Source organism: Dasypus novemcinctus, chromosome 28 (genome assembly GCF_030445035.2).
Source record: "Dasypus novemcinctus isolate mDasNov1 chromosome 28, mDasNov1.1.hap2, whole genome shotgun sequence".
Taxonomy (NCBI): domain Eukaryota; kingdom Metazoa; phylum Chordata; class Mammalia; order Cingulata; family Dasypodidae; genus Dasypus; species Dasypus novemcinctus.
In genome coordinates, this window is record NC_080700.1 from 35,521,636 (window position 1) to 35,549,393 (window position 27,758).

At 42.5% G+C, this 27,758-nt stretch overlaps 1 protein-coding gene across 1 annotated transcript in view; it reads left to right on the top strand.

The window, feature by feature from the left end:
• The window catches only part of MTHFD1L (methylenetetrahydrofolate dehydrogenase (NADP+ dependent) 1 like), a 204,680-nt gene that overhangs the window by 11,053 nt on the left and 165,869 nt on the right, over positions 1 to 27,758 (top strand). Inside the window, exons 8-9 of the mRNA XM_058289725.1 lie at positions 17,333 to 17,444; positions 26,483 to 26,574. Coding sequence (XP_058145708.1) covers positions 17,333 to 17,444; positions 26,483 to 26,574 — 204 coding nt within the window. The remainder of the gene's footprint in view (positions 1 to 17,332; positions 17,445 to 26,482; positions 26,575 to 27,758) is intronic.

Below are 27,758 nucleotides of genomic sequence, written 5' to 3' on the forward strand. Positions count from 1 at the left end.
GAAGATATTTATAAGATACTTAGCGGGTAATTAGTATCTTATAAAAGACTCCTGGAAACCAGGAGGAGAGACAGTTAATTAGAAAAATGGGCACCGGTGGCCATTCACAAGTAAGGAACTTCCTTGTTAAAAGACTGGTGAGAGGGGAGCCGGTGTAGCGTAGTGGTTGAGCTCCTGCTTCCCATATGCAAGGTCCCAGGTTCAATCCCCTGTACCTCCTAAAAACCAAACCAAAACAAAAAGCTCATGAGAAGCTCTTCAGCCTCCTACTACTCTTGTATAGTAGCGGTAGTTAAAAGGGACAGTTCCAAATATTAACAAATTTGTAGAGCTCTGGGGTTTTCCTGGAAGAAGTTTAAATTGAAATAAGCACTGTGGGAAACAATTTGACACTGCAAAGTTGAAGATACAGATACTTTTTCCTTTTTTTAAATTATTCTTAATTTTATAGCAACTTTAGATTACATAAATGTTACATTAAAAATACAGGGGACTCGGGAAGCGGCTGTGGCTCAATCAGTTGGGCTCCCGTCTACCATACGGGAGGTCCTGGGTTCGCATCCCGGGGCCTCCTTGTGAAGGCAGGCTCGCCCACGCATTGCAGAGAGCTGCCGGCCTGGGTGCCACTGAGTGCCACCCAGCCTGCAAGTGCCGTGGAGAGCTGACTCAGCAAGGCGACGCAACGGAAAGGGAGACAAGCGAAAAAAAAAAACGCAGAAGAGCGCACAGCGAATGGACACACAGAGCAGACAGCAAGCAAGCCACAAGGGGGAGACGGTGGATAAATAAAAATAACAGACACAGAAGAATACACAGAGAGCAGACAGCATGCAAAAAGCCACAAGGGGGGGATAAAAAAATAAATAAAAATATAGGGGATTCCCATTTACCTTACCCTCCCCACACATGCTTTTCCCCATTAGCAACATCTTTCGTTAGTGTGGTCCCTTTGTTAAAACTGATTAACACATATTGAAGCATTGCCACTAACCTCGGACTATAGTTTACATTAGAGTTTATACTTGGCACTGCACAATTTTACAGGTTTTGACTTAGGAATTTCACTCCTAGATATAGATCCTAGAAAAGTCTTGCACATGTACACAGGAACACATATCTAAGAATAGTCATTTTATGTTAATGCAAAATAAATTGTAAAGAGGGACCTGAATACCTATCAGTGGAGAGTGAATCAGTAGAGACATGTAAACATCTATTCAAGAAAACAGAACAACACAGGAGCAGTGAAAATTAACAACCTAGAATTACCAACAGCAACATGGAAGAATTTTTTAAAACAGCATTCCATGAAGAAAAAAAAAACAAGTTGCACAAAGATACCTTCCGTATAATACCATTTATGTTTATAAAAGCACATAAAACAATGCATCAATATTTTAGGGCTACTTACATATGAAGTCAAAGTATTAAAGAAACGCATGGGAACAAAAAGTCAAATTGGACAAGGGGAGAAAGGACACCCCGTGAGTGTCACTTGCTTTAGAAATGCCTTTGTGTTATACCAGCAGAAGGTGTCTAACACTATTCTATTTTCATGCCTGAACTAGTTAATTGATTTCTTTCTTTCAAAAAAATGGCGGTGCACTTCATAAATATCAAGCCAAGTGAAGTTAAATGAAATGGGCTTTTTCAGCACAATGAATTATTGCTGAATCAGATCTAAATATGCGTGAAAGCAGGAGTGTGGAAAAAAAGGAGCAAATTTTAATTCTAACCCGATCGCATGTATCTCCATGGGGATTTGTAATGTTTGAATGGCAGTTGGATCTAATATATGCAATTCTTGCTTGTTTTCTTCTAAGATTTGTAGTGTTTTAACTCTTACGTTTAGGTTCTTGCTCCATTTAAAGTTAATTTTTGCATATGGTGTGAGGGAGGGATCCAGCTTCATTCTTCTGCATGTGGAAATCCAGTTTTCCCAGCACAAGTTGTCGAAGAACTCCCCATGGGGTGGACTTGGTACTCCTCTCAAAAATCAGTTGGCCATACACGTGTTGGTTGATTTCTGGACTCTCAATTCTGTCCCATTGGTCTCTATGACTGTACCACACTGTTTTGATTACCATGACCTTTTAAACTGGAAGGTGTGAGACCTCCAATGCTGTTCTTTTGCAATACTGAGTTGATTATCCAGAGACCCTTGCAATTCCATATGAATTTAAGGGTTGGCTTTTCCATTTCTGCAAGAAAGTGCTGGGACGTCGATAGGTATTGCATTGAATCTGTTGATCGCTTTGGGTAGTTTAGCTACTGCAACTCTTGGCATTACATTCTCAGGAACTTGACCTTGCAATTAAACCAGATCCTCCGTGCTTCTCGCGGCCACCACAAGGTGGCAGCCTAGTTCAGAAAATCCAAGGGCTCTGTTGTGCAGGTTTAGAGCCCAGAATTTTTTTATGTGGAAGCTTGGAAGAGCCTTGCGTGGAACTGAACAGCTGTGGTGAAAAAGGAACAGACCTCCGTTGGCAGCTGAATGTTTTCACAGCTGTCACGGATACTTCTGCTGGTTCTATCTGTATTTTTGCAAAACAAAGACATTTTTAAAGTCTCTTTTTTTTTTTTTTTTTTTACTGTGACAGTAAATCACCTTAGCTCTGCCCTTGGGTCAATCTCACGCCTCCTGACTTTGAGAACAAGTATGTGGCTTTACTTTCTTGAGAATCGAGCAATGGCTGGAGCATCCTGTTTCCACCTCCAGAAGGTTCTTTCTCAGGCTTGCTTCCAAGTCCTTTGTGTTGTCAGTGGCCCCGCTGTGAATCTCGGAGCTGTCAACTTCCGCTCCTGTTACTGCTTCATCATCGTAGCCAGGAGCATGGAGGAAAGGGCCAGGCTCCCTTGAGCTTCATTCGGCCTCTGTTTGGAGTGAGGTCCCTCCGGCTGGGTCTCCAGCGCCCTCCTACGCCCCCACCTGCTGCCTGACATCTCCTTCTCGCTCTTCCTCTGTGGATACAAGAAAAAATTGGAGAAGAATTCCCTTGCCATCTGGTAAACTGTCATTGGGCCTCCTTTCCTTATGGGAATTCCAGCTTTCCCTTCGGCCGCCCAGCTGCCTGGGCTCAGCACCCAGCCTCCCCACTGGAGAGCTTGGCATGGTGCAAAGAGCCCCTGGGAAAGGTTAGCATCCTTGGACCCCCCAAACTGGGACACCTGTCCCACCTCTGGCAAAGCTTCACTGTGGAAGACACTGAAAGGATACATTTGACAACAAGTTGGGGTTTCTCTTGTCCAGTATAACCACAAAGGAATAAAAGGTGCATTTTAAGATTTCTGTCCATTCAGCACCTTTCAGCTGTGATAAAAGAGTTGGGGAAAGACGAGGGGCAAGCAAAGGGCTGTGGCTGTAAAGTCACAGGAGATTACCCTTGCAAAGCAATTCTTTTCTGTGTACCTGCTATGGAACAAGATGCCCAGCTGGACAGTTGGACACGAGGGATTTGGAAATGAGGTGCATGGACCTCTGACTCTCGAGTTCTCCCTGCCACCTCCTCGGTCACCACCTGACTCAGCCTTCGAGTCATCAGGCAGCCAGCAGGGCCCTCTTCAGCCACCTGGAGTCAGCCTAGCAGGGCGTCTTTTTTTTTTTTTTTTTAAGACTTATTTTTGTTTATTCATTCCCCGCCCTCCTTGTTTGTACTTGCTGTCTCCTCTCTGTTTGCCTTCTTTTTTAGGAGGCACTGGGAATCAAACCTGGGACCTCCCATTTTGGAGGGAGGTGTACGATCACATGAGCCACCTCCACTTCGGGGTTGTTGTGTCTCTCATCGTGTTTCCTCACTCTGTCTCTTCACTGTGTCGTCTTGCTGCATCATCTTGTTGCGTCAGCTCTCCACACCAGCCTGTTGCGCCAGCTCACTGTTTTGCTCCTCTTCTTTAGAAGGGACCTTCTTTAGAAGGGACTGAACCTGGGACCTCCCATGTGATAGGCAGGCACCCAACTTCTTGAGCCACATCTGCTTCCCTAGAGCCTGTGTTTTTAATCTCCGTTCCGTGCTCTTCATTCTTATTTCAAGTAGTCACATGAAGTCTAGCCTTAGTCTTTAAAACAGAAGCATGAAAAGGTTCTCTGACAACTCAGATGTGGAATAGAGAGCATTAGAGAGGCCAGGGCCCAAGGCACGAAACTTGTTTGAATTCACTTATTTTGCTCCAACTGTATGTACTTCCATGACTTGCCACCCTCCACAGCCTGTGCTTCCCAGGGCAGGGGTGGGAGGCCCCGTCAGATGTGTGGACTCACAGGACAGCCTCCTGGGTGGCGATGGTGGGTGGAGAGTGGGGCCCCTGGCACAGGTGCCAGGCCAGCACCCAGGGGTCACTTGTGTGCCCTAAAGTGACCTTGAACCCTGGGGACTGCTGGGCTCTTTGACGGAGGCTGCATATTCCTGGACTAAGTGCATTTGAAAGCCTGTCCCCATTGTCTGCCCTCTGGCTTGTAGCCTGATGGCTGCATTACTGAAAACACAGAGAAGAGCTGAAAAGGAAGTTATTATTATGCTAAGTGGCATCTGTGAGAGAAGGTGTTGAAATGAATGGTGTGAGTGAGCCGCCAGGTGGTTCAGTATTTAAGCTGGGAAACTGAAATTCTGGAGGGACGATGTGACTTATCGGATATGCAGATGTCTCGGTTTGCCCAGGCTGCTATGACAAAGAGCATACAGTGGGTCTCCTTAACCACCAGGAATTTATTGGCTCATTGTTTTGGAGGCTAGAAGTTCAAAGAAGTAGCGGCAGGTCTTGCTTTCTCCCCAAAGTCTATAGGGCTCAGGCAACCCTCTGTCACTCCATCAAATGATTTCTCTCTCTCTCTCCCTGTTGACCAAATTCTACCTTCTGACTGCATGTATGCAGATTTCCTCTGCTTGTCAAGACTCCAATCACATGGATCAAAGTCCACCCTGTTCAACTTGGCCCTGTCTAAATATTTAAGTAAGAATTAAGTCTTACAGATGGGTTCACACCAACGGGACGGGGGTGGGGAATTCGGGGGCTGGGGCTTGAGGACTTGAACTTGTCTCGGGACATGATTCAATCCGCAGCAGTAAGCCAAGATGTATTTAGAACACGCCCCCCTCTCCATCCCTCTCTGCCTCTTTCTGGGTGAATATTTGGTCTCTTTTCTCACAGACAGAGCACTGGAACTGGAGCCCGGTTCATGGCTGTGGAGCCAGTTCACGCGAGCCGAGGCGATGTCGCTTACCATACGTGTGGTGGTTCTGTGGGGGCCTCGTCTGAGCCTCTGGCGGCCTCCACGGGGCCCCTCACCTCAGAGAAGCCCTCGTCCTCGTGAGGGGCTGGGGGGGGAAGCCGGGGGGCAGCCGTGCGAAGGAGAGCGGTCGCCGGCCCCCAGCGGGCGGTCACGCCACCTCAGCCGTCTGTTTGCCTTCCCGCACCTTCTGCCGAGCCAGGCTCTGTTTTCCACCCTTTCTTTTTAAGGAAGAGTTAGACTATTTTCCTTGGGAGGACCGGCAGGTATCTCTAACCACGCGCCCTACGTTTTGTGTGGGGTTGTGACGTGAAAGCTTCCTCACACGTGTGACACAGTCATGGTACGACCGTGAGAAGCAGTTGTCGTGGTCGCCACACCTCTGGTGCTGAGGAGACCGCCCCCCCTTAGTGTTCTCCCCAAGGCGCCTCAACTGCCGTCCTCCGTGGAGGCGCCTGAGGCCCAGGAGCGAGGCTCGAAGCCGCGGAGCGCGCGCGAGGGCTGCGCCGGGCGAGGGCCTGTCGGCCTTGCCGCAGCACCATCAGCTTGCAGTCGACGTGAGCCCGCTGTGGACGTGTGCGGTGAGCGGGACGTCGTCACGAGCGTGGCTGTGCCGCCCTACTCTGCGTTGCTCGGGGAGCTCTGACCTGGGAAGTGCTTCCTTCATTTGGCTTCTTCTTGGTTCTGAATTTATGGTAAGGAAGATTCCCCTTATCACATGTACACACACACACACACACCACACCACATCACACATTCCTCATCCTACACACACGGACCACACAAGCACACAGACCACACCTCATCCCACACACACAGGCCACACAAACTATCCACACCACACACTCCACACAACACACCTCGTCACGCATACCTCATCCTACACACACACAGACCACACAAACACACGTACCACACTCCATATACCACACCTCATCCCACACACACAGACCACACAAACTATACACATCACACACTCCATACAACACACCTCATCACACATACCTCATCCTACACACACACAGACCACACAGACACACATACCACACTCCACATACCACACCTCAGCCCACACACAGACCACACAAACTACACATACCACACGACACATACTACACCTCATCACACACACACAGACCACACAAACTATACACACCACACACTCCACACACATACCTCATCACACATACCTCATCCTACACACACACAGACCACACAAACACACATACCACACTCTACATACCACACCTCAGCCCACACACACACCACACAAACTACACATACCACACGACACATACCACACCTCATCGCAGGTATTATACCTCATCCCCCACACATAGACCACACAAACTAAACACACTGCACACTCCACACACCATACCTCATCACACATACTTCATCCTACACACACAGACCATATAAACTACACATACCACACTCCACATACCACACCTCATCTCACACACACTACACACACATCGTACCCTCCACACACCACACCTCATCACACATTATACCTCACCCCCCACACACAGACCACACAAACTACACACACCACACACCACACATTCCACACACCATATCTTATCACATATATCTCATTCCACACACACAGATCACACAAACTAAACACACACCACACACCACACACCACACCTGATCACACATACTCTGTACCACACAGATCACACAAACTACAGACACACTCCATAGCCTACCATGGGTACCGCGTACCTCACTTCACACACACCTCATCCAATATACAACACGATACAAACCACACACCACACATTCATGCATCACACTCCCATACCATGTCGCCACACCACACACACACAAACACACCCTACACGTTTTCCCACACAGCACTTTTTATTTTATTTTTTCCTGGTGTGCAAGCTTATTAGTCAGGCAAAGAGGTGCTGATGCAAAGTACCAGAACTCTGTTGGCTTTTATAAAGGGTAGAAGCTTATAGTCACAAGGCTCTAAAAGAGTCCCGCTCAGGGCACCATAAGAAGTACTTTCTCACCCAAAGTCATTTGCCACATGTTGAAGCAAGATGGCGGGCGATGAATGTGAGGGTTCATCCTTGCTCTTGGGGCTCCGTGGTCCCAGCTCCTTCTGATCTCAGTTGTAGGCTGGCATAAGGCTCTCCCTGGGACTCATTTCTTTCTGGGCTCAGCTGCTCTGCTAACTCAACAAAGTCAGCTGTAGACTGCCGGGCTCATCTCTCTTCCCCGGGCCTCTGCTGTGTCTAATGAGCTCTCTCTTGCTCTCTGTTCTTCTCTGTGTGTCCACTTCAGTGTGTGAGAATCTGTTTTATCAGCCCACCAAGGGAGTAGGGACTCAACCCTGCAAGGCATAATGACGAGGTTGAATCAAAGCCATAATCATAACATAATTGAATCAAAGACATCTCAGCTGATCTAATACAAAGGGTGCCATGCCCAGAGGAATCAACCAGTTTACAAATGTAATCAATATCTCTTTTTGGAATGCATATCAAACTTCCACAGCAAGTAAGAATTATTTTTGATTCGTTAAAAGCATACCCCTTTTCCTAGATTTGATATAAGTATCAGGTTCACATAAGGGATTCTTTTCCATCATTTTGGACACAGCTGAAGATCTTTGACATTCTCTTCTCATGCAATGAGCAATAAATAAGTTGAATGATGAAGTAAGAGGTGAACTTGGGAACATTTAGAAAAAAGCAAGGTCATTTATTTTCCTTTGAGGGAAAATTTTGGTAGATAGATGTTATAATCATGATTCCCCACTCTCATTTGGCTTTGAGTCATTGTGATTTACAAAATCACCCTAAGAAAGGTCTTTTAATTTTTTAAAGGCAATAATCTGCTCTCTTGAGGACAGATGAGAGTGGAGGAAAAAAACACACCCAATTCCTGAAAGGAAAAAATTCTCCCAGGATGAGATCATAGGGTGTGCCTGAGAGGGGAGATACCATTTGCGGAAATTGTCATTCTCTTATCTTGCCAAAGTATTACAGCCTCTGAATGAAAATGGCTTGGCATTCTTATCTTGGAGGAGTTAGCAAAGTTATTATAACTGTGCTATTGAGTGGTATCCTCAGTGTTTCAGGAAAATGTGAATATTGGTTCATAGATCCAAAGCCATCACCTCCTGATGGATGTTTAGAATAAGGCAAATAACTAGTTCCACAGTCTTAACAAAAAGTTATCATAGAAGAATTTAATATTCAGGGACTCCAGGTGACAGCTGATGTCCGTTTCCATGATGAAGTCTTGGATGAATTCCTAATTGCCAGAAATGGTTTCTTGGCCTTTATCTTGGTTGACCTTCGGGGGGCCTTTACCCCTTGGCCTGTGGTACCACCACTTCCTGCTCTGTCTCACTCTGGGACCACACCAGTGTGTCCCCTTCTCTATCGGTGGGTCCTCTGATCTCTTAGTGCTCCCCAAGGAGGCACTGTTACCAGATGGCTCTGGATTCTGGGCTTTTAGGTTCTTGGCTTATGTCGCAGGAAAGAATTTAAGGGCAAGCCGTAGGGTAGGCAAGGGAGTGAAGAGCTTATTAAGTTGCACAGGCGGGATCCCGGTCAGGGCTTTTTAAAGTCATTTTGCTGGTCTGATTGGTTGCCCCACCTGTCATTTCCCCAGAGGGCCCAATGGTGAGGCCCCTTGAGGGTATTGGTGGCTTTCCCTTGACGCTGAATGAGATCTCATTCCAAATGGGGTTCTCATAGCTGGGTTCTCGCAAGGTCTTTCTGGCAGCCTTCTTCTCAGGAAGCTTCTAGTGGGGGTCTCACAACTATGGGTTCTGTTGACCATGGTGCCTGTCGGCCATGTTGTCTGTCTCCCATGTTGCCTGTCGGCCATGGGGTCTGTCAGCCATGTTGCCTGTCGGCCATGTTTCTGTCTCCCATGTTGCCTGTCGGCCATGTTGCCTGTCAGCCATGTTGCCTGTCGGCCATGTTTCTGTCTCCCATGTTGCCTGTCAGCCATGTTGCCTGTCGGCCATGTTTTCTGTCTCCCATGTTGCCTTTTGGCCATGTTGTCTGTCGGCCATGTTGTCTGCAGGCATTGTCTGCCAGGCCACCTGCCTTCCCCCTTTCACTATACCAACCTGCCTCAGCTCTCACTGGTTTTCTTCTCATTCTACCTGTCCCCCTTGGGGACTGTCATCCGCACTTCTGGTTTTCTCTCCCACCTGTATTCTCCATGCTGGTCAGTGTTGAACTATGCCCATCCTGATGGTTCTCACTTCCAGACCCCCAAGTCCAGCTCCTCCTGGACATCCCACGGCAACGCCGTCCCAGCCCATTCTCAGTCCTGCCTCCAGGGCCGTCTTCCCGACAACTGATGGGGTGAGGGCAACCATAGTAGCCCAGAGCGACCGCGGATTGCCATGAAGGGCAGCAATTTTGAAAATGGGACATTTTATGTCAAAGAAGGGAAAGTGCGTGACATCCAGCTCTCTCTAACACTTTGCCTTGAGGTCATCAAGAAGCCTCTGTGCTATGTAAGACCGTCGTGGACGCCACTGCCCACCGCCATCTAGTCACAGAGCGTAGCGAGGACCTTCTGTGAAGCGCAGTGGGATTGTGAAGTCCCTGCACGCGGCTCACGGGAAACCCAACGTTCCCCCTCAGCGCACTGAGAGAGAGAGAGCTCGAGGGCATGTTCTCTGGGCTGTAGCACCTTCCCTCTACTGAACGTGTGTGACATGACCTGACAACACGCAGGGACTGAGCAAGAATACAATGTCATAAAAAATATATTTTAAAAATAATAATAGGGTGGGTTGGGGGAAAAACACACCAAATGTAAGATAAGTAAGACAGCTAGTAAGATTTTGACAGTGTACTTTCATAGTTTGCAACCAACGACTCACGACAATGCAAGGTGTTGGTGGAGGGTTGATGTACGGGACCCCTGTATGATGTTATGCATGTTTGCTTTCTAAGTTCACAACTTTTACTATACACTTATTGTTTATGAATGTTCATATATAAATGATATAAAAATAATAATCTGGTTGGTTAGGGAAAAAATACTTTGGTTAGTAGTAATATCTTGACAGTGTTCTTTATTTTTTTTCAAAGATTTTTTTATTTTATTTTATTTTCTCTTCAGTTGTCTGCTCTCTGTGTCCATTTGCTGTGTGTTCTTCTGTGACCGCTTCTGTCCTTATCAGCGGCATGGGAATCTGTGTTTCTTTTTGTTGCGTCATCTTCTCATGTCAGCTCTCCATGTGTGTGGTGCCATTCCTGGGCAGCTGCGCTTTCTTTCATGCTGGGCAGCTCTCCTTACGGGGCGCACTCCTCGCACATGGGGCTCCCCTACGCGTGGACACCCCTGTGTGGCAGGGCACTTCTTGCGCACATCAGCGCTGTGCTTGGGCAAGCTGCACACGGGTCAAGGAGGCCCGGGGTTTGAACTGCGGACCTCCCATGTCATGTGGTAGGCGGATACCCTAACCACTGGACCAAATCTGCTTCCCTCAACCCAGATCTTAAAAGACTGATGAGGCTCAATTTCTAATTTCCATTGGAAAATTTAATAGAAATAGAAGGTTCTATTAAATTCTTCTCAGATCCCAGTGGCTGGCCCTCTGCCCTTCCATCTTGAAGGTCCCAACTCTAAAATCTCAGAGGCAGAGACTGTTTTTTTTGGTTATTTTTTAAAAATTGTGGTAATATATATATATATGTATAACATTTTGTCAGCTCTCCGTGTGTGCGGCACCATTCCTGGGGAGGCTGCACTTTCTTTCGCGCTGGGTGGCTCTCCTTACGGGACGCACTCCTTGTGCGTGGGGCTCCCCTACGCGGGGGACACCCCTGCATGGCAGGGCACTCCTTGTGTGCATCAGCACTGCGCATGGGCCAGCTCCACACGAGGCCTGGGGTTTGAACCGTGGACCTCCCATGTGGTAGACGGACGCCCTAACCGCTGGGCCAAGTTGGCTTCCCTAACATTTCCATTTTAACCACTTTCAGGTGGTATTCATCGCATTCTTACTTTGACCTGCCATTGCCACCATCCATCTCTAAAACTGGGGGCTGGTTATTTATTTTCAGATCCTCAGAGATATCTGACGAATGTGTATTTTCAGTAAAGAACCCTGGGCCACTTTTATTCTCTTTGGTTATTGTCATTGGTGGAGTTGATCTTTGCTGGAGAAAGCACATACCTGTTACCGAATTTTAAAAGGAATGGTCAGGGAGCAGATGTAGCTCAGTGGTTGAGCGCCTGCTTCCCAAGTACCAGGTCCTGGGTTCAATCCCTGGTACCTCCTAAAAGAAAAAAAAAAAGGAATGTTCTTCCTTTTCGCTTGTGAATTTGGTGTTGATCACATTTGAAGGCTATAGAACAGGTTGCCTAGGTCTCAGTATGATCCACAGTTCTCGGACGTTCTCACGACATTTTTTTGTACCCACCTGTCTTTTGATAGCTACATAAATCCCATACATGAGATTCTCTGATGGGCCCTTTTGAAACACAGTGATAATAGAAGATGCACTCTGTTTTCTGGTGAAGAAAGTGACACAGTACTTTCTGTAGCTTTTTAAAAATCGCTTTTTATTTGCCAGATATAAAATTCTGATATTCGATATAACTTGCCACATCACAGCTGTGCTCTCTCTTCTTCTCTCATCCTCTGACATTTGCCTCCCCCTTGCTCCCAAAAATCACTGACTTAGAGAAAAATACTTTTCACGTTATCTAAACCCTGTAGTCCTCCCACGCAGTCTGTGGTAAATGTCTAGATATCTGGATCTTGCTGTTGTTTTTACATTTGGGCTTTCGCCTAGGGAATGGGCGGCTCTCTTTAAGCAGCTTCTAGAAGCTCAGCTCTCAGCAGAGAAAGCAATATTTTGTCAGGAGGTAGGGTTTCAAGTCAGGCTCCGGCCAGGGTGTTTCCCATTAGGGAGGGGGAGAGTAGAAACAGCCAGTGAGGCAATAATTCTTGAATTTTAGCTCATTAAACTCTTCCCTTGTCCTCAGTGGGCTATTTATCGATTTTCACCTCTAGCCCTTTTACTTTCCAGAAAGAATTAGCATCTACACTGTGGTCATTGCTAAGGGAGGAGATTCTTGTCTCCCCTCTTTGGGTTTAACTGCCCCCCACTTGCTTATTAACACTGCTTGCTTCAGAGTTGTATGGTGATGGGGTTGAGGGGCAGGAAGGAGATTTTCCAGATTTATAGGTAATGAAAGGAACAGCTTGTATCAAAGACACCACGTGTCATAAGCTAAACGTTCTCCGGGGACTGTGGGAACCTTGGCTTTCTCCAAAATACACATTTCAGTCTTGTTCATATTAACCTCTTATTTACACATGTTTGACGTGCTTTGGTTTGGTTGCTCTTGCGCGCATGAAAACACAACAAAATGGCATTTCTTATCTGCTGATCGTTTGCAGTGAGCCTTAAACACTAGTGTTTCTTGTGTAGTTACCATGGCTGAATTTCTGACAGTGGGATATGTAAATGAAGGAAGCCATTTATTTATACAGATGTTTGAAAACTCTCTTCCCACCAGAATTCTTTTTCCCCCTAAATATGACATCACCCTCACCCAAGAGCCAGGCTGCTTTTCAGTAAGACTTAGCGCAGATTCCTCTTCAGAAACCACGGAGGAAAGAAGACAGTGGTATGATACAGTTAGGATACTGAAAGAGAAGAACTGCCAGCCGAGAATCCTTTATCCAGCTAAATTGTCTTTCAGATATGAAGATGAGTATAAAATATTCACAAACAAACAGAAACTTAGCGAGTTTGCGAAAAAGAATCCACCTTTGCAGGAAGTGTTAAAGGAAGCTTTAGAACCTGAAAGAAAAAGACAGGAGAGACAGGGTTGGAGGAGAGTATAAAAGAAGGGATAGCAGAAAGCATAAGCAAGAGTAAAAAGACAGGCAAAAATAAGATATGACATGTGAAAAGCAAAGAATAAAATGGAGGAAGTAAATAGTGCATTTACAGGGAACCAGATGTGGCTCAAGGAATAAGGCCTCTGCCTTCCATAGGGGAGGACCCGGGTTCGATTCCTGGGGCTTCCTAGTGAAAAAGAAGAAGAGAAAGCGTGCCTGTGGGGCAAGCCAGTGCCCGCATGGTGAGCCGAGCGCTCACGCAGCAAGCTGAGTGCCTTCGAGGTAAGCCAGTGTCCACACAAATGAGTAACGGGCAAGATGAGGATGCAACAAAAGAGAGACCAAGGGGAGAGTCAAGGTGAAGCGCAGCAGAGACCACGAACTGAGGTGGTGCCGCTGATAGGGATCCTCTCTCCATATCAGAGGTGCCCAGGATCGAATCCTGGCACATCCTAGAGGAGAGAGATGAGAAGAGAAGACAAAAAAAAAAGAGAGAAATAGATACAGATGATCACACAGCAAATGGACCCAGCAAAAAACCCAGCAGGGCGGGGGAGGGGGGAAATAATTAATTTTTAAAAAATAGTGCATTTACCGTACTATCATTGAATGTGAATGTATTATTAAACTCCCCAGTAGAAAGATACAGGCTGACAGAATGGATGAAAAAACATGAGCCGTCCATATGCTGCTGATAAGAAACTCACCTTAGACCCAGGGAGACAAACCAACTGTAGTGAAGGTTGGAAATAGATACTACACATGAATAGTAACCAGAAAAGAGCAGGGGTAGGTGTACTAATATCAGACAAAACAGACTTACATGCAAAAAAGTTATAAGAGATACAGAAGGCCATTATATATTAATAAAAGGAACAATCCACCAGGAAGATAATAGCAGTCATAAATATCTATGTACCTAACCAGGGTGCCCCAAAATACACGAGACAAATTCTGGGAAAACTGAAGGGAGAAATACATATCTTTACAATAATCCTTGGGACTTCAACACACCACTCACAGCATTAGATAGAACAACTAGACAGAAGATCAACGCGAGAACTTGAACAGTAATGATAAATGAGTTAGACATATACAGAGCACTGCATCCAAACTCAGCGGGTTCTACATTCTTCTTAAGTGCCCATGGATCTTTCTCCAGGGTAGACCACATGTTAGGGCACAATGCAACTCTTAATAAATATAAGAAGATTGAAATTATACAAAGCACCTTCTCTGATCATAATGGAATGAAACTGGAAATCGATAATAGGTAAGAAAAAAGTAAATTTGCAAACGTGTGGAGGCTGAACAATACTCCTAAATAATCAGTGGGTCTCAAAGAAGAAATTGTAAGTGAATTCAGTAAATATATTAAGACAAATGAAAACGAGAATACAATATATCAAATGTTAAGGGATACAGCAAAAGCAGTCTTGAGAGAGAAATTTATAGCCCCAAATGCCTATATTTAAAAAAGAAGAAAGAGCTAAACTCAAAGGTTTAACTGAACAAATAGAGAATCTAGAAAAAGAACAGCAAACCAATCCCAAAGCAAGCAGAAGAAAAGAAATAATAAAGGTTAGAGCAGAAATAAATGAAATTGAGAACAAAAAAACAGTAGAGAAAATCAACAAAACCAAAAGCTGGTTCTTTGAGAAGATCAATAAAATTGACAAACCAGTAGCTAGGCTAACAAAGAAAAAAAGATGCAAATAAATACAATTAGAAATGAAAAGGGGAAAGGTATAACTGACCCCACCGAAATAAAAAGAATCATAAAAGGATATTATGAGAAACTGTATGCCAGCAACCTAGACAACCTAGATGACAACAAATTCCTAGAAATGGACAACCAATCTACACTGGCGTGACAAGAAATACAAGAACTTAACAAACCAATCACATTTAAGGAGATTGAATCCGTCATCAAAAATCTCCCAGCAAAGAAAAGTCCAGGACCAGATGGCTTCACAGGTAAATTCTACCAAGCATTTTGAAAAAAATTAATACCAATACTGTTTAAACTCTTCTAAAAATTGAAGAGGAGGGAAAACTACCCAACACATTTTATGAAGCCAACATTACCCTAATACCTAAGCCAGATAAAGATACTACAAGAAAATTATAGACCAATCTCTCTAATGAACATAGATGCAAAAGTTCTCAAGAAAATACCAATCTTGCTTCAGAGGCAATCACCGGACATTGTAAAGCCTCACAGGGCCCACTGGATGGAATGGAGGAGAGTATGGGCCATGATGTGGACCATTGTCTATGAGGTGCAGAGGTGACCAAAGATGTACTTACCAAATCCAATGGATGTGTCATGATGATGGGAACGAGTGTTGTTGGGGGGGGAGAGGGGGGGTGGGGGGGGGGTTGAATGGGACCTCACATATATATTTTTAATGTAATATTATTACAAAGTCAATTAAAAAAAAATAATAAAAAAAATAAAATGTAAAAAAAAAAAAAAAAAAGAAAATACCAATCTAATCCAGCAGCATATCAAAACTTATACATCACGACCAAGTGGGATTTATTCCTGGTATACAAAGCTGGTTCAACATAAAAAAAAAAAATCAGTCAACATAATACACCAAATTGGCAAGTTGAAGGAAAAATAACATGATCATCTCAATTGACACAGAAAAGGTATTCAACAAAATCCAGCATCCTTTTTTGATAAAAACACTTCAAAAGAGGGGGGGATGTGAGGTATATGGGAACCGCTTATATTTTTTAACACAACACTTTTTGTGATCTATGTATCTTCAAAGAAACATTAAAAAATTTTTAAAAATTAAAAAGAATAGAAGGAAAATTCCTCGATATGATAAAAGGCATATATGAAAAACCCACAGCCAACATCACACTCAGTGGGGTAAAGTTGAAAGCTTTTCCTCTAAGATTGGGAACAATATTGTTATTCAATATTGTACTAGAAGTTCTAGCTAAAGCAATTAGACAAGGAAAAAAAAGAATTAAAGGCATCTAAATGGGAAAAGAGGAAGTAAAACTCTCATTGTTTGTGGATGACATGATCCTGTACTTAGAAAATCCTGATGTATCCACAACAAAGCTACTTGAGGTAATAAATGAGTTCAGCAAAGTGGCAGGATGCAAGAGCAACACACAAAAATCAGTAATGTATGGTACACTAGTACTAAACAATCTGAGGAGGAAATCAGAGAGAGAATTCCATTTTCAATAGCAACAAAAAGACTCAAATACCTAGGAATTAATTTAACCAACGAAGTGCAGGACATATATGCAGAAAACTACAAAATGGTACTAAAAGAAATTTAAAAAGACCTAAACAAATGGAAAGACATTCCATGTTCATGGATTGGAAGAATAAATATCGTGAAGATGTCAATCTTACCCAAACTGATTTATAGCTTCAATGCAATACCAATCAAAATCCCAACAATCTACTTTACAGAATTAGAAAAGCAATTACCAGATTCATTTGGAAGGAAAAGTGCACCCAAATAGCCAAAAGCGTTCTGAAAAAGAAGAGAGACAAAGGAGGAATTTCACTGCCTGACCTTGAAACATATTACAAAGCTACAGTGGTCAGAAGGTCATAGTACTGGCATAAAGATAGACACATCGATCAGTGGAACGGACTTGAGAACCCACACAGACAGGAATACTTATTCTCCGTTGGTGGGAATGTAGAACGGTGCAGCCACTGTGGAGGACTATTTGTCAGTTCCTAAAGAAGTTGACTATAGGGTTGCCACACAGCCCTGCTTGTAGCGACATTATTCATTATTGCCAAAAGTTGGAAACAACCCAAGTGTCCATCAACAGATGAATGGATAAACCAACTGTGGGTGTGTTCACACAATGGAATATTACGCAGCTGTAAGAAGAGATGAAGTCGTAGAATATATGACAACATGGATGAACCTGGAGGACATTATGTAGAGGGAAGCAAGCCAGACACAGAAGGACAAATACTGTATGACTGCGTTACTGTGAACCAAATATATTGTGTAACATATTGTATGATTCAAAAAAATTTGTATGTATCCAGTACATTTAAATTTCATTTTTTCAAATGAAAAAAAAGTATATGTCTCCAATAGTTTTTATTCAACTATGTTTTCGTTTTCAGTTTTTAATTGTTTATATTTTCAATTATTAAATGTAGAAAATAAAGTTTAAAAAAAAACATTTTAGCCAGTGCAAAAAATAAATAAATAAATGTGGGCCTTCTGTTTTCTTCTTCTTTTTAGCTTCACGAGGCTGACATTGTGATCTTCGGATCGCCCAGGCCAGAAGAGATTCCCCCTTCGTGGATACAGCCAGGAACTACTGTTCTCAACTGTTCCCATGACTTTCTGTCAGGTATGTGTCCTACCGCGGGCCGAGGCTGCTGATAAAAATAGGTAAGATTGCTCCGAGACAAGTGTCGGCCTTCCTCCTTCAGCATTCTGAGAACGTTCTGGAACGTTGGTAATCATCACTGTAAGTATGCATTATACAGGTGCCTAAGAACGTTCATGTGCCAAGTGTCAGCCTTCCTCCTTCAGCATTCTGGGAACATTCTGGAACGTTGGTAATCATCACTATAAGTACGCATTATACAGGTGCCTAAGAACGTTGATGTGCCGACTCTCCTGGTAGGACCAACGTGGGCAAAGGGAAGCCAAGATGGCGGTCACAGTGGCTGCTTCCTGCCCCCCCCCCCACGGAACCACTTGTGACCTAAAGTCAATTATTTGTTCATGTGTACAATAAAGTAGACCCAGAAGTTCTCAACGGGTCTTTCTTTTGCACGTAGGATCCTTTCTCCCAAAGAAATAGTTTTTGAAACATGAAAGCGTTGTAGGAATGGAGTCCAGCCCTCTGACCTCTTCCCTTCCCCTGAAACGCTTTCACGGAGCCCCAAAGTCACTTCACAACAGCCTGACGTTCGGCGTGAGAAGTGCCAGAGGCAGGAGCAGGTGTGTAGCTCAGTGGTTGAGCACCTGCTTCACATGGACGAGGTCCCGGGTTCAATTCCTGGTACCTCTTTAAAAAAAAAAGGTCGTTTGCCCTCATGCTGCTGTTTGCTAGGGCTTCACCAAGGAATCAGGAAGGTCGGGGAGCACAGCAGGCCCACGCCGTGGCACGGCTCACGACGTGCCCTCACCGGGCAGAGCCGAGGATGCCCGTGGGCCCAGAGGCGCGTCTTGTTCTAATTCACGGAAGACACTGATGTTCAGAGCAGCATTAGTCCCAGTAGCCAAACCAATGTCCATCAGCAGAAGAATGGGCTTTCTTTCCCTCTTTATTTTTTTTCACTGATGGGGCGACCTTGTCTTTGTCATTGAACTCATCTGTGTTTCTCTGTGTATTTTTCTGAACACGGGAGGAGCAGCTGAGTTAGTGGTTAGAATTAAAGGAGGCAAAAGGGACTAGATAGAGCTTTTTGGGAGCCATGCTTCCAGAACTTGGCTGAGCTACCTTTTCCTGTTATTTTTTTTTTGAAATAAAGTTATTTTTTCAAAAGATGAGTGGATAAACTAAATCCGGCATATATCCAAAGTAGCGCCAGATACAGCTAAATACTCAGTAACTATTGATGTTGAATGAGTAGAAAAGCACAGGCTGACTCGCACTCTGGTTTTTAGGTTGCAGATGGAGAGACGGTCTTTTGAATTTGCCATCGCCTTCTTGAAACCAGTGCTGATCTGGACAACTGTAGAGGCAAAGAGGAAAAAAACAATGTTAATGTTGGTTAAATACATGAACATTTTCTCAGTTGGTACTGCACGTAGTAGCCTGGCATTTCTAAATGTCCAAAGTTTGTTTTACTTTGATTACTGTGAAAATCGAGTCTAACAGTAAATTGGCACAGCCCGTTTCTCTTTCTTTTTTCATAATCCTGTTCAAGCAAACGAGTAGACTTTTTCAATCACTGTGAAAAGGAAAGGTTTTTATTTAAATGTCAGGGCCAAAGAATTTTTAATGAACTCGTGATTGGGTGAAGGCAGGTTTTTATAATGAAATATTCATTCTCATCTCAATAGTATAGGGAATTTTCCTGCCACCCCACCCTGTAAAAATGGATGGGATATGGTGACTGATGATGAGGTAATTCTATAGAGGCATTTTATTGGATATATCGTCCCAGGAGAGATTTTGCTGATGGCCCATATCCCAGAAGCATAGCTCAGGAAACAATTTCCCCTAAATTGTTGGCTCTTCTATTTCATGAGCCCGATGTTTACATTTTAAACTGAGAGATTTTGATGTTGTTTTCTGCTGTGATAAGAATAACTCTTATTTCTTTGTGGTTGAAGTCAGCATACTTTCAGATCACCTAAGCAAGACCCTTTTGTAGCTCCAGTATTAAAGACACGCTTCCTGATACACCAAATGAGAAGACAGTCTTGAGCTTAAGCTGGGGGCAGTAACAAAACAGCAACGTTGTAGCTCACACTCATTCAGTGTATCATTTTAAACTAACATGATTCTGTTTAGCATGGAGGGAGCAAGGGCAGAACCCGGGCTGGGTCCCAGGGCTCATGCTTATAAGTTGGGGGAGCAGATTTTCCCTCCGTGGTCCCAAAGGGAGACACTGTAGAGAGAGAAGAGGTTTAAGACTCCTTGTCTCGTTACACATATGGGCTGTGCGACTGAGCCAGTGATACTTACCGTCTCTGATTTCCTCGTGCGTAAAACGGAGCAAGGCTGTTGTGAAGTATGAAGGAGATGCTACTGCAGGGCCGCTTTATAGTTTTTACCAGTGAGTGGTGTTTTCTTCCCCCACGTCCTTACGGCCATAGCTTCCTTACAGCCTTCATGTTAGCAGAAAATCAAGCCTGAGGAAGTAAGAGGACGAGTGACCTTCTGAGAATGTTAGGAGGCAGTTATAGAGATATTAGCCGTGCGTGTAATTTAATCATTTCCTGACATGGTTGGAAGAAAACAAGAGTATTTGCTTCTGACTTTTGAATTTTATTCTAATATCCTTTGTATCTATGACCCATTCCGGGAAAGTGGAATTTTTTAAAATGAATTTTTTAATTAATTGTTTTTTTTTACCCCAGGAAATTCTAGATGTTTTGGATCCATCCTTGAGATAAATTATTGCCAGTCTTCCCTTTCAATTTTTAACTAGTTCTCAATACATTTGTTTTTCATTTTTAAAAAGAGTCAAGCCATTTAAAATACGCGTCCCTATGTAATTCCTTCTTAATTTGGTCTCAGTGATTTCAAAAGGACTACTTATATACGTCGATGCTAACCTTCTATTTCTCTTTTCTTACATTGTGTTCTTTTTAAAAATAGGGATAATACTGTCATTTTGTGGAATTCAAATGATTTAAACTGAGGACAGTTCTTGAGAGCATTGTCACATACTATACCAAAATTCCACTTATTGCGTGGTACTTTTTATCCTGCAAGGTTCATTTAAAAACTACCCGTGCTTTGAAAAAGTTTTAGCTGCACTATTGTCTAATTTTTAGTTCTTCGCGTTTTTGAAAGCTCCCACAAATTTTTCAGAGTGCTTGTTCTCCTAGAGGAAAAACAAAGGATTTGAAAGAGTTCAGCCTATGGGTACACGCAGCACCTCTGTGATAAGAGGGGAGCCGGGTCGCAAAAAGCTGCGTCGCTGCATCGTGTCCACGTACCAGAGCTGGAAGACGAGACATTTGTCTCGGGCCCATGGACTTTACTGGTTGTTCCGGCAAACTTCCCAGGGTGGCCTCAGACCACGTCAGGGAAAGAACCGCTCTCATGTCCGGAGAAACCCTTCTACCATTTCAGACTTGCCTTTTCTCACTGTAGAAGTTTAGTAATACACGAAAAACGATAAGAGAAAGGTTGGCTCTTTTTTTTGAGGAGGTACTGGGGATCGAACCCAGGGCCTCCTACCTGGGAAGCAGGCGCTCAACCGCTGAGCTGTGCCTGCTCCCCAAGGCTGTCTTTTCAGGTGATTCATTGACTTTTCCTGGAGGACCCAGGCTTGTGTATGGGGGAGTGAAAAGACCGGTCTGCATCCGGGGGCCCTGGTGGACTCAGCGCTGGCTGATGGTCACAGGCTCCATGCCAGCCTCTGGTGGCTTCTGGCCCGTGATTTCCTTTCCCCATTCTCTTTCGTTGGGACCCTTGTAAGCATGTATTCCTGATACACTGAGTTCCCCATCTCAACTCCTTCAAATGCCCTGGATTTGCAACTTTAAATCAGTTTTTTAAATCACACTGAGTCTGATCACAAAAGCAATACCTAATATAGGAATCCCATATATTTTGTATGTAACATTTATGTAATCTAAGTATCTTTTAAAAAAAGCAATACATATATGTTGGCAGTTGAAAATTTATGAAATGCTGAATATATATAAAGGAAATAAAATAACCTCAAATCCAGTCACTGAGATAACCGTTTCACTGCTTTATATATATATTTTTCCATTAAAAAGCATTAAACTTAATTTATTTGAATTTAATAGAAAGAAAAGGACATGGGAGAGTAAAAGCATTAGTGAAATTCAGGAAACCGTTCCTTCAAACAGAGAAATATTTGTTCCTAAAAGTCCTCTGAAGATATAATATATAAACATATAATATATAAATATGATTTATAAGTATATAAAAACAATGAAGGAGGTAGTGTTTTTTGTTGTTTTTAGAAATCTTTGTTGTTGTTTCGTATCTCTTAATGAGAATAAAGTTAATTCTAAGTAAAATCCATTTGTCAGCCACATGTAAAACTCAAAAGGCAACACTGTTGTCTAATCAAACGATGACGTTTTTGTTTTAATTTGGGAAAAAAAGGTTAGAACCTGTGTTTACTTCTGAGATGATTTTTCCTGAGAAATTTGTAGCTAAAAATGCTAAGCAAAATGCCATACAAAAATAACAAATCGCTTTTTGGAGTAAAATAAACAAATTTGTTGGTGTGCAAACATGTATATATAACATAATATATAAATACAGCATAAAATTGAGAGTATCATTGCACAATAATCATGTAAGCCAGTAGCGGTCTAAGCTTACGATTTCAGAAAGCACTCTATCTCTTGCTCAAAAATCATGCCCCATTTTGGCTTGATTTCTGTTTGCACAGTTACTTTCTTGAGAGGGTTTTAATTTTACATGGCATCTCATCGGAAGTGACAAATGTCTTTTCTTCCTCCCTGGTGTGCCTCTGTAGTGTCTTAGGATACTGGAAGATTCTTTTTGTGGACCTCTCTCTGTCTTGTTCAAATGTTGTGCCTATTGATTTCCCTAAGCCTGCAGCAGAGCTCTCATTCTGGATTTTTATGTCTTTCGTTTTCATTTCGTTCTTTCTTTTGACTATTTTACATATCCCATGTCTTGCTCCATTTTTAGGTTTCTTTTTGGTGTTGGAGTATATGCTGGAAAAAATAATTTAGGTAGGCATAGAAGACTAGAGTCAAGATAATTCTCATTCTTAACTTTGAAAGGCTTTCTCAGGTTTTCTGGTATCAAATACTGATGATAAAAAGTTTGGTGTCTAAGGTAGTTTTTGGGGTTTTTTGTTTGCTTGCTTGCTTGTTTTTTCCCTTCAGGGTAGCTTTTAGGATTTTCCTCTTTATTGTCAGGTTTCAGAATCTAACCAGTAAGTACTCTATTTGTATCTCTTCAATTTTTCCCTTCTCGGCCCTCAGTTGGACTTTTTCTTTTAAGATTTGATTCTGTCTTCAGCTCAGGGAAATTTAAATATTTATTCTCTTCTAAAGTCTGTTTTTTCTTCCTGGGACCCCTACTGTTGACAAGTTTGACCTCCCCTTATATTACCGTACAAGAAATCTTCACTGGCTTTATCTTTCATTATGGGAGGCTCCTCGGCCCCTTTTCAACATGACTGGTTTAACCATTTCCATTTGATGCTTTTGTTCTTTTATTCCAGAAATCGTCACTTTAAACTTTCCAGAACGTTTTCTTAGTTTTGGGTTTCTCCTTATTCTTAACAACCTATTCTTAAGTTATTGGAAAACATTCTCATTAATCTCCTTAAGGATGCTAATTTGAATTTTTTAATGTGGGTTTTGTTTTGGTTTGGTTTGGTGTTTTTTCCTGCCCTATTTCATTTTCTCTGAGTATAGTTGTGCTATTTATCTTTGTTTGGGTGGTGGTGTTTTACTGCAAATGTCTAATAATTCTTGATTGCCTTTATGTATTTCTATATGTGCCTGTGTGTGTTAAAATATCTTTATTGAGATATAATTCACATACCATAAAATTCACCCATTTGATGTGTATCATTCAGTGGTTTTAGTATATTCACCAAATTTTGCAACCATCATTGGAATCTAATTTTTAAAATTACGTATCTTTTTTTATTATTAAAGAAGTTGTAGGTTTACAGAAAAATCATGCAGGATATACCAGGTTCGTGTGTACTCCCCTTATTACTAAAGCCTTGCATTTAGTATGGTAAGTGTATTACAGGTGATGAAAGAACATTATTAAAAGTGTACTAGTAACTACAGTCCATTGTTTATATTAGGGTTCACCTTGTTGTACAATCCTATGTTGTTTCTTTAAAATTTTTATTCTAGTAACATATATACAACCTGAAATTTCCCCTTTTTACCCACATTGAAGTGTATAATTCATTGATGTTAATTGTATCACAGTGTTGTGCTGTTGTTACCACCATCCATTACCAAGACTTTTCTAACATCCCAAATAGAAGTTCTGTACCATTTAAGCATTAACAACCATTCCCCAACCCCACCCCAGTCCCTGATAGCCAGAATTCTAATTCCTGTCTCTAAATTTGTTTATTCTAATTATTTCATATCTGTGAGACCATACAGTAGTTCTTCTGTGTCTGGCTTATTTCACTTGATATGATGTCTTTAGGTTTCATCTATGATGTCACATGTTTCAGAACTTCATTCCTTTTATGGTTGAGTAATATTCCATTGTATATATACACTACATTTTCTTTCTCCATTCATCAGCTGATGGACACTTGGGCTGTGTCCATCTTTTGGCAATTCTGAATAATGCTGTTATGAACAGCAGTGTTCAAGTATCTGTTTGAGTCCCTGCTTTCAGATCTTTGTTGTATATACCTAGAAGGACATTTTTTTGTCCATGAATTGGCTAATGAGGTAGAGCATCTTCTCATGTGCTTATTAGCTATTTGTATATCTTCTTTGAAGAAATGTCTATTCAACTCTTTTGCTGATTTTTAAATTGGATTGTCTGCCTTTTTGTTGTTGAATTCTAAGAATTCTTTGTATATTCTTGATATTAAACCTGTATCAGTAATATGGTTTCCAAATATTTTCTCCCATTCTGTCGGTTGTCTTTTTACTTTCATGATAAAGTCCTTTGATGCATAGAAGTTGTTTGTTGTTGTTGTTGTTTCATTTTGATGAGGTCCTATTTATCTGCTCTTTCTTTTGTTGCTTGTGCTTTGGTTATGTTGTCTAAGAAACTATTGCCCAACACAAAATCCTGAAGATGTTCCCTTCTAGGAACTTTATAGTTTCAGTTCCCTGATCCATTTTGAGGCTATCCTTGTATATGGTGTGAGGTAGGGATCCACTTTCATTCTTTTGCATATGGACATCTAGTTTTCCTAGAACCATTTATTCAAGAGTCTGTTCTTCCCAAATGAGCGAACTTGGCATCCTTCTTGAAAATCACTTGGCCAGTGATTGATGGTTTATTTCTGAACTCTCAGTTCAATTTGCTTATTGTATATGTGTGTCCTTGCATCAGTACCATGCTGTTTCATTACTGTGGCTTAGTTAGAAGTTTAAAATTGGGAACTGTGAGTCATCCAACATCACTTATCTCTTTAAAGTTGGCTTTGGCTCTTTGGGGCTCCTTACCCTTCTGTGTGAATTTGATGCTTGGCATCTCCATTTCTGCAAAGAAGGCTGCTGGAGTGTTGACTAGGATTGCAAAATGGCACATTTTCACTTTAATCTAGTTATATTTTATGCAAGGCAGTGGCTGAAATTATGTGAGGAATTATTTACCAGTAATTCTAAAAGTAAAATTCTTCACTTATATGGATAACTGATCATATTCTGTGAACTTACGTTTAGAAAAAGCTATAGGTTTCTCCATCATTTAAAGATAGAGGTTTCAAAACAAAGTCTCAACTTTTGGCTTTTCCTAAGCATTATTTATAAAACTGAAGTGTTGCTAATCTTTAAACAATACCTGAGGGAAATGGTTTTCTACCACCCTTCATACGTTTGGCAATAGACCATCATAAAACACATACTCTTAAGTGTTTTGCATTCTTTCTTGCAAAGGGCTGTCAGCAAAATGGATAATTTAAGAGTAGAGTGCTCCAAAAAAGAAGAAAATAGTTTCTTAATTCAAAAGTGTTACTCTTAGAAATGTTTTTTTCTCTAAGGAAGGCTGTAGCCTAAAACATTTTCCATGTGTTGTTACTTTTCCTAAATTTTGCAAGTGCTAACTAAAGGAGGGAATGTAGAATTTATATCAATGCCTTTCTCTTTCAAATGCCAGGTAATCAAAGATAACGAATCTCCTATAGTGTAATTTGTCAGTTTTTGATGGAAAATGGGATGTAAAACTTCTATGACAGAGTTTTTTAAAAAAATTGTCAAAGATAGCCTGTTCCTGCACGGAGCATTTTGGCTGAGTCTCCCTAACAGTATTTTAGTGCCCCACCTTAAACTTTGCATCCACAAGTGAAATTGCTTCTATTTTATATTTGTATTGTCCAATAAAGGTTAGAGATACTGCTAATAATAGTAAACCCCATTGTGTCAAAACTCGAAAGTATAAGATGTGAAGTAATTCTGACAGGTTATGCTGTGAAATACATACGCCCTTCCCTGTCTTCCAAACAGTATTTTCACTCTAATACTCTAAACACATATATGCATTATACATCGAGCAGTTTACATACCGTGTCACATTTAATTCTCACAAAGCTCTAAGAATTGATATTATTATTCTCGTTAATCCATGTGTCCAGGGTCACAGAAGCCAGTGAGAGGCGAAGGCGAGATTTTAATCCAAGCCTCGTCTAAAGAGTGACCTAAACTGCCAGCCTAAACTTAGGGCTCCCAAACTGAGTGTGGCCGATGTCCACTATCATCTTGTCTTGAGCTACCATTTACATCTCTAATTCTGCCATATTTTAAAAAATCACAATATCATACTTGGGGGCTGTTTGAAGGGACCGTGTCCCCAGCTGTTTCTCTCTGGTTTCGATGCGAGGTATATAATTTCCCAAATCAGATGTGCTTTATTTAATCCCGCCTCCATTTACCCGACGTTCTTTGCTGCGGTAGACACTTCTCCGATGTAAAATATGACCCATCAGAGCCCCAGAGCTGACTCAGGCTTGGACCGACCCTCAGCAGTGGTCATCCATCACAGGATGCTGAAAGCTTTATTTTTTCCCCTCCGTTTTCTTCCAGGGAAGCTTGAACGTGGTGGCCCTGGGGGACACGTCAGTGGCCTCGCTGTGGACAATGATGTGAGCCTCCTCGCGGCAGCCCTGCGGATTCAGGTTTGTTCAGTGCAGCTGTTGGATGATTTCTGAGTTTGGAGCTTTGCTGAGTAGTTCCTCACATTTCACGAGTGCTTTCTGTTTACCAGGCACAGTATTAACTATTGTACACACACACAATTTCATTTAACTCTCGGAATAGTCCTAAAAAGTAAGGACTGTTTTGCTCATTTGACAGATGAGGAAACTGAGGCCTAGAAATAATAAGTTACTTGCCTCTGGTCTTGCAAGTTTGGGGCAGGGACCCACGCTGGGGTCTGTGTATTAGCTATCTGTTGCTGTGTAACAAATTATCTCCCAAATTTAGGAACTTCAAACAATACTTATTAGTTTTTTTCACAGTTTTTGTGGGTCAGAAGTTTGGAAGCAGCTTAGCTGCATGGGTTTGGCTCGAGCAGCGGGCACTGAGCTGTTGCTGGGGCTGCAGCCATCCGATGGCTTGACTGGGGCTGGACGGTCCACTTCCCAGATGGCTTCCTCACATAGCTGTTGGCTTGTGGTATTTAATTCCTCCTTGGCCGTTGGCAGGAGGCCTCAGTTCCTTGTGCGACCCTCTCCAAAGGGCAGCTCACAGCATGGCCGCTGACTTCCCCAGAATGCGCGAAGCAAGAGGGAGAGCTGCGGGGGAGCTGCACAGTGTTCGTGACCTGGTTTCCAGAGCCATGCACCACCACTGCCTTTCTTTTTGTTTGTTAGAAGTGAGTTGCTAAGTCTAGCTCACGTGCAGGGAAAGGGAATTGGGCTCACCTCTTGAAGGTAGAGTACTGGGAATGTCAGGGCATCTTTTCTGTCTCCACCATCTCTGTGACATAGCCCAGGGTCTACAGCTCTCCGCTATGTAAACCGAGCATTCTGATGGCGATGGAGCGGGCAGGCATGGTGAATAGCTGGCAATGGACTAATGAGCAGCGTCACAGCCTGAACCTCTAATTACTATCACCATAGGAGCGCAGAAGCCATTCTTAGTTCCTTTCTTTCTCCCATATGAGATAGTCATCGAAATCTTTTACTTCAAAATGGGATGTAGTGCGTTTCCTTAAGGATTACATGTTACATTTCAACTAAAGCCAGATTTTATTTCATTTACTTTATTTATAACTTAAATATAAAGATAAATATATATGTACGTATTGCTATTATTTTTTTTTATGATTTATTTTTATTTACTTCTCCCCCCCCTAGGT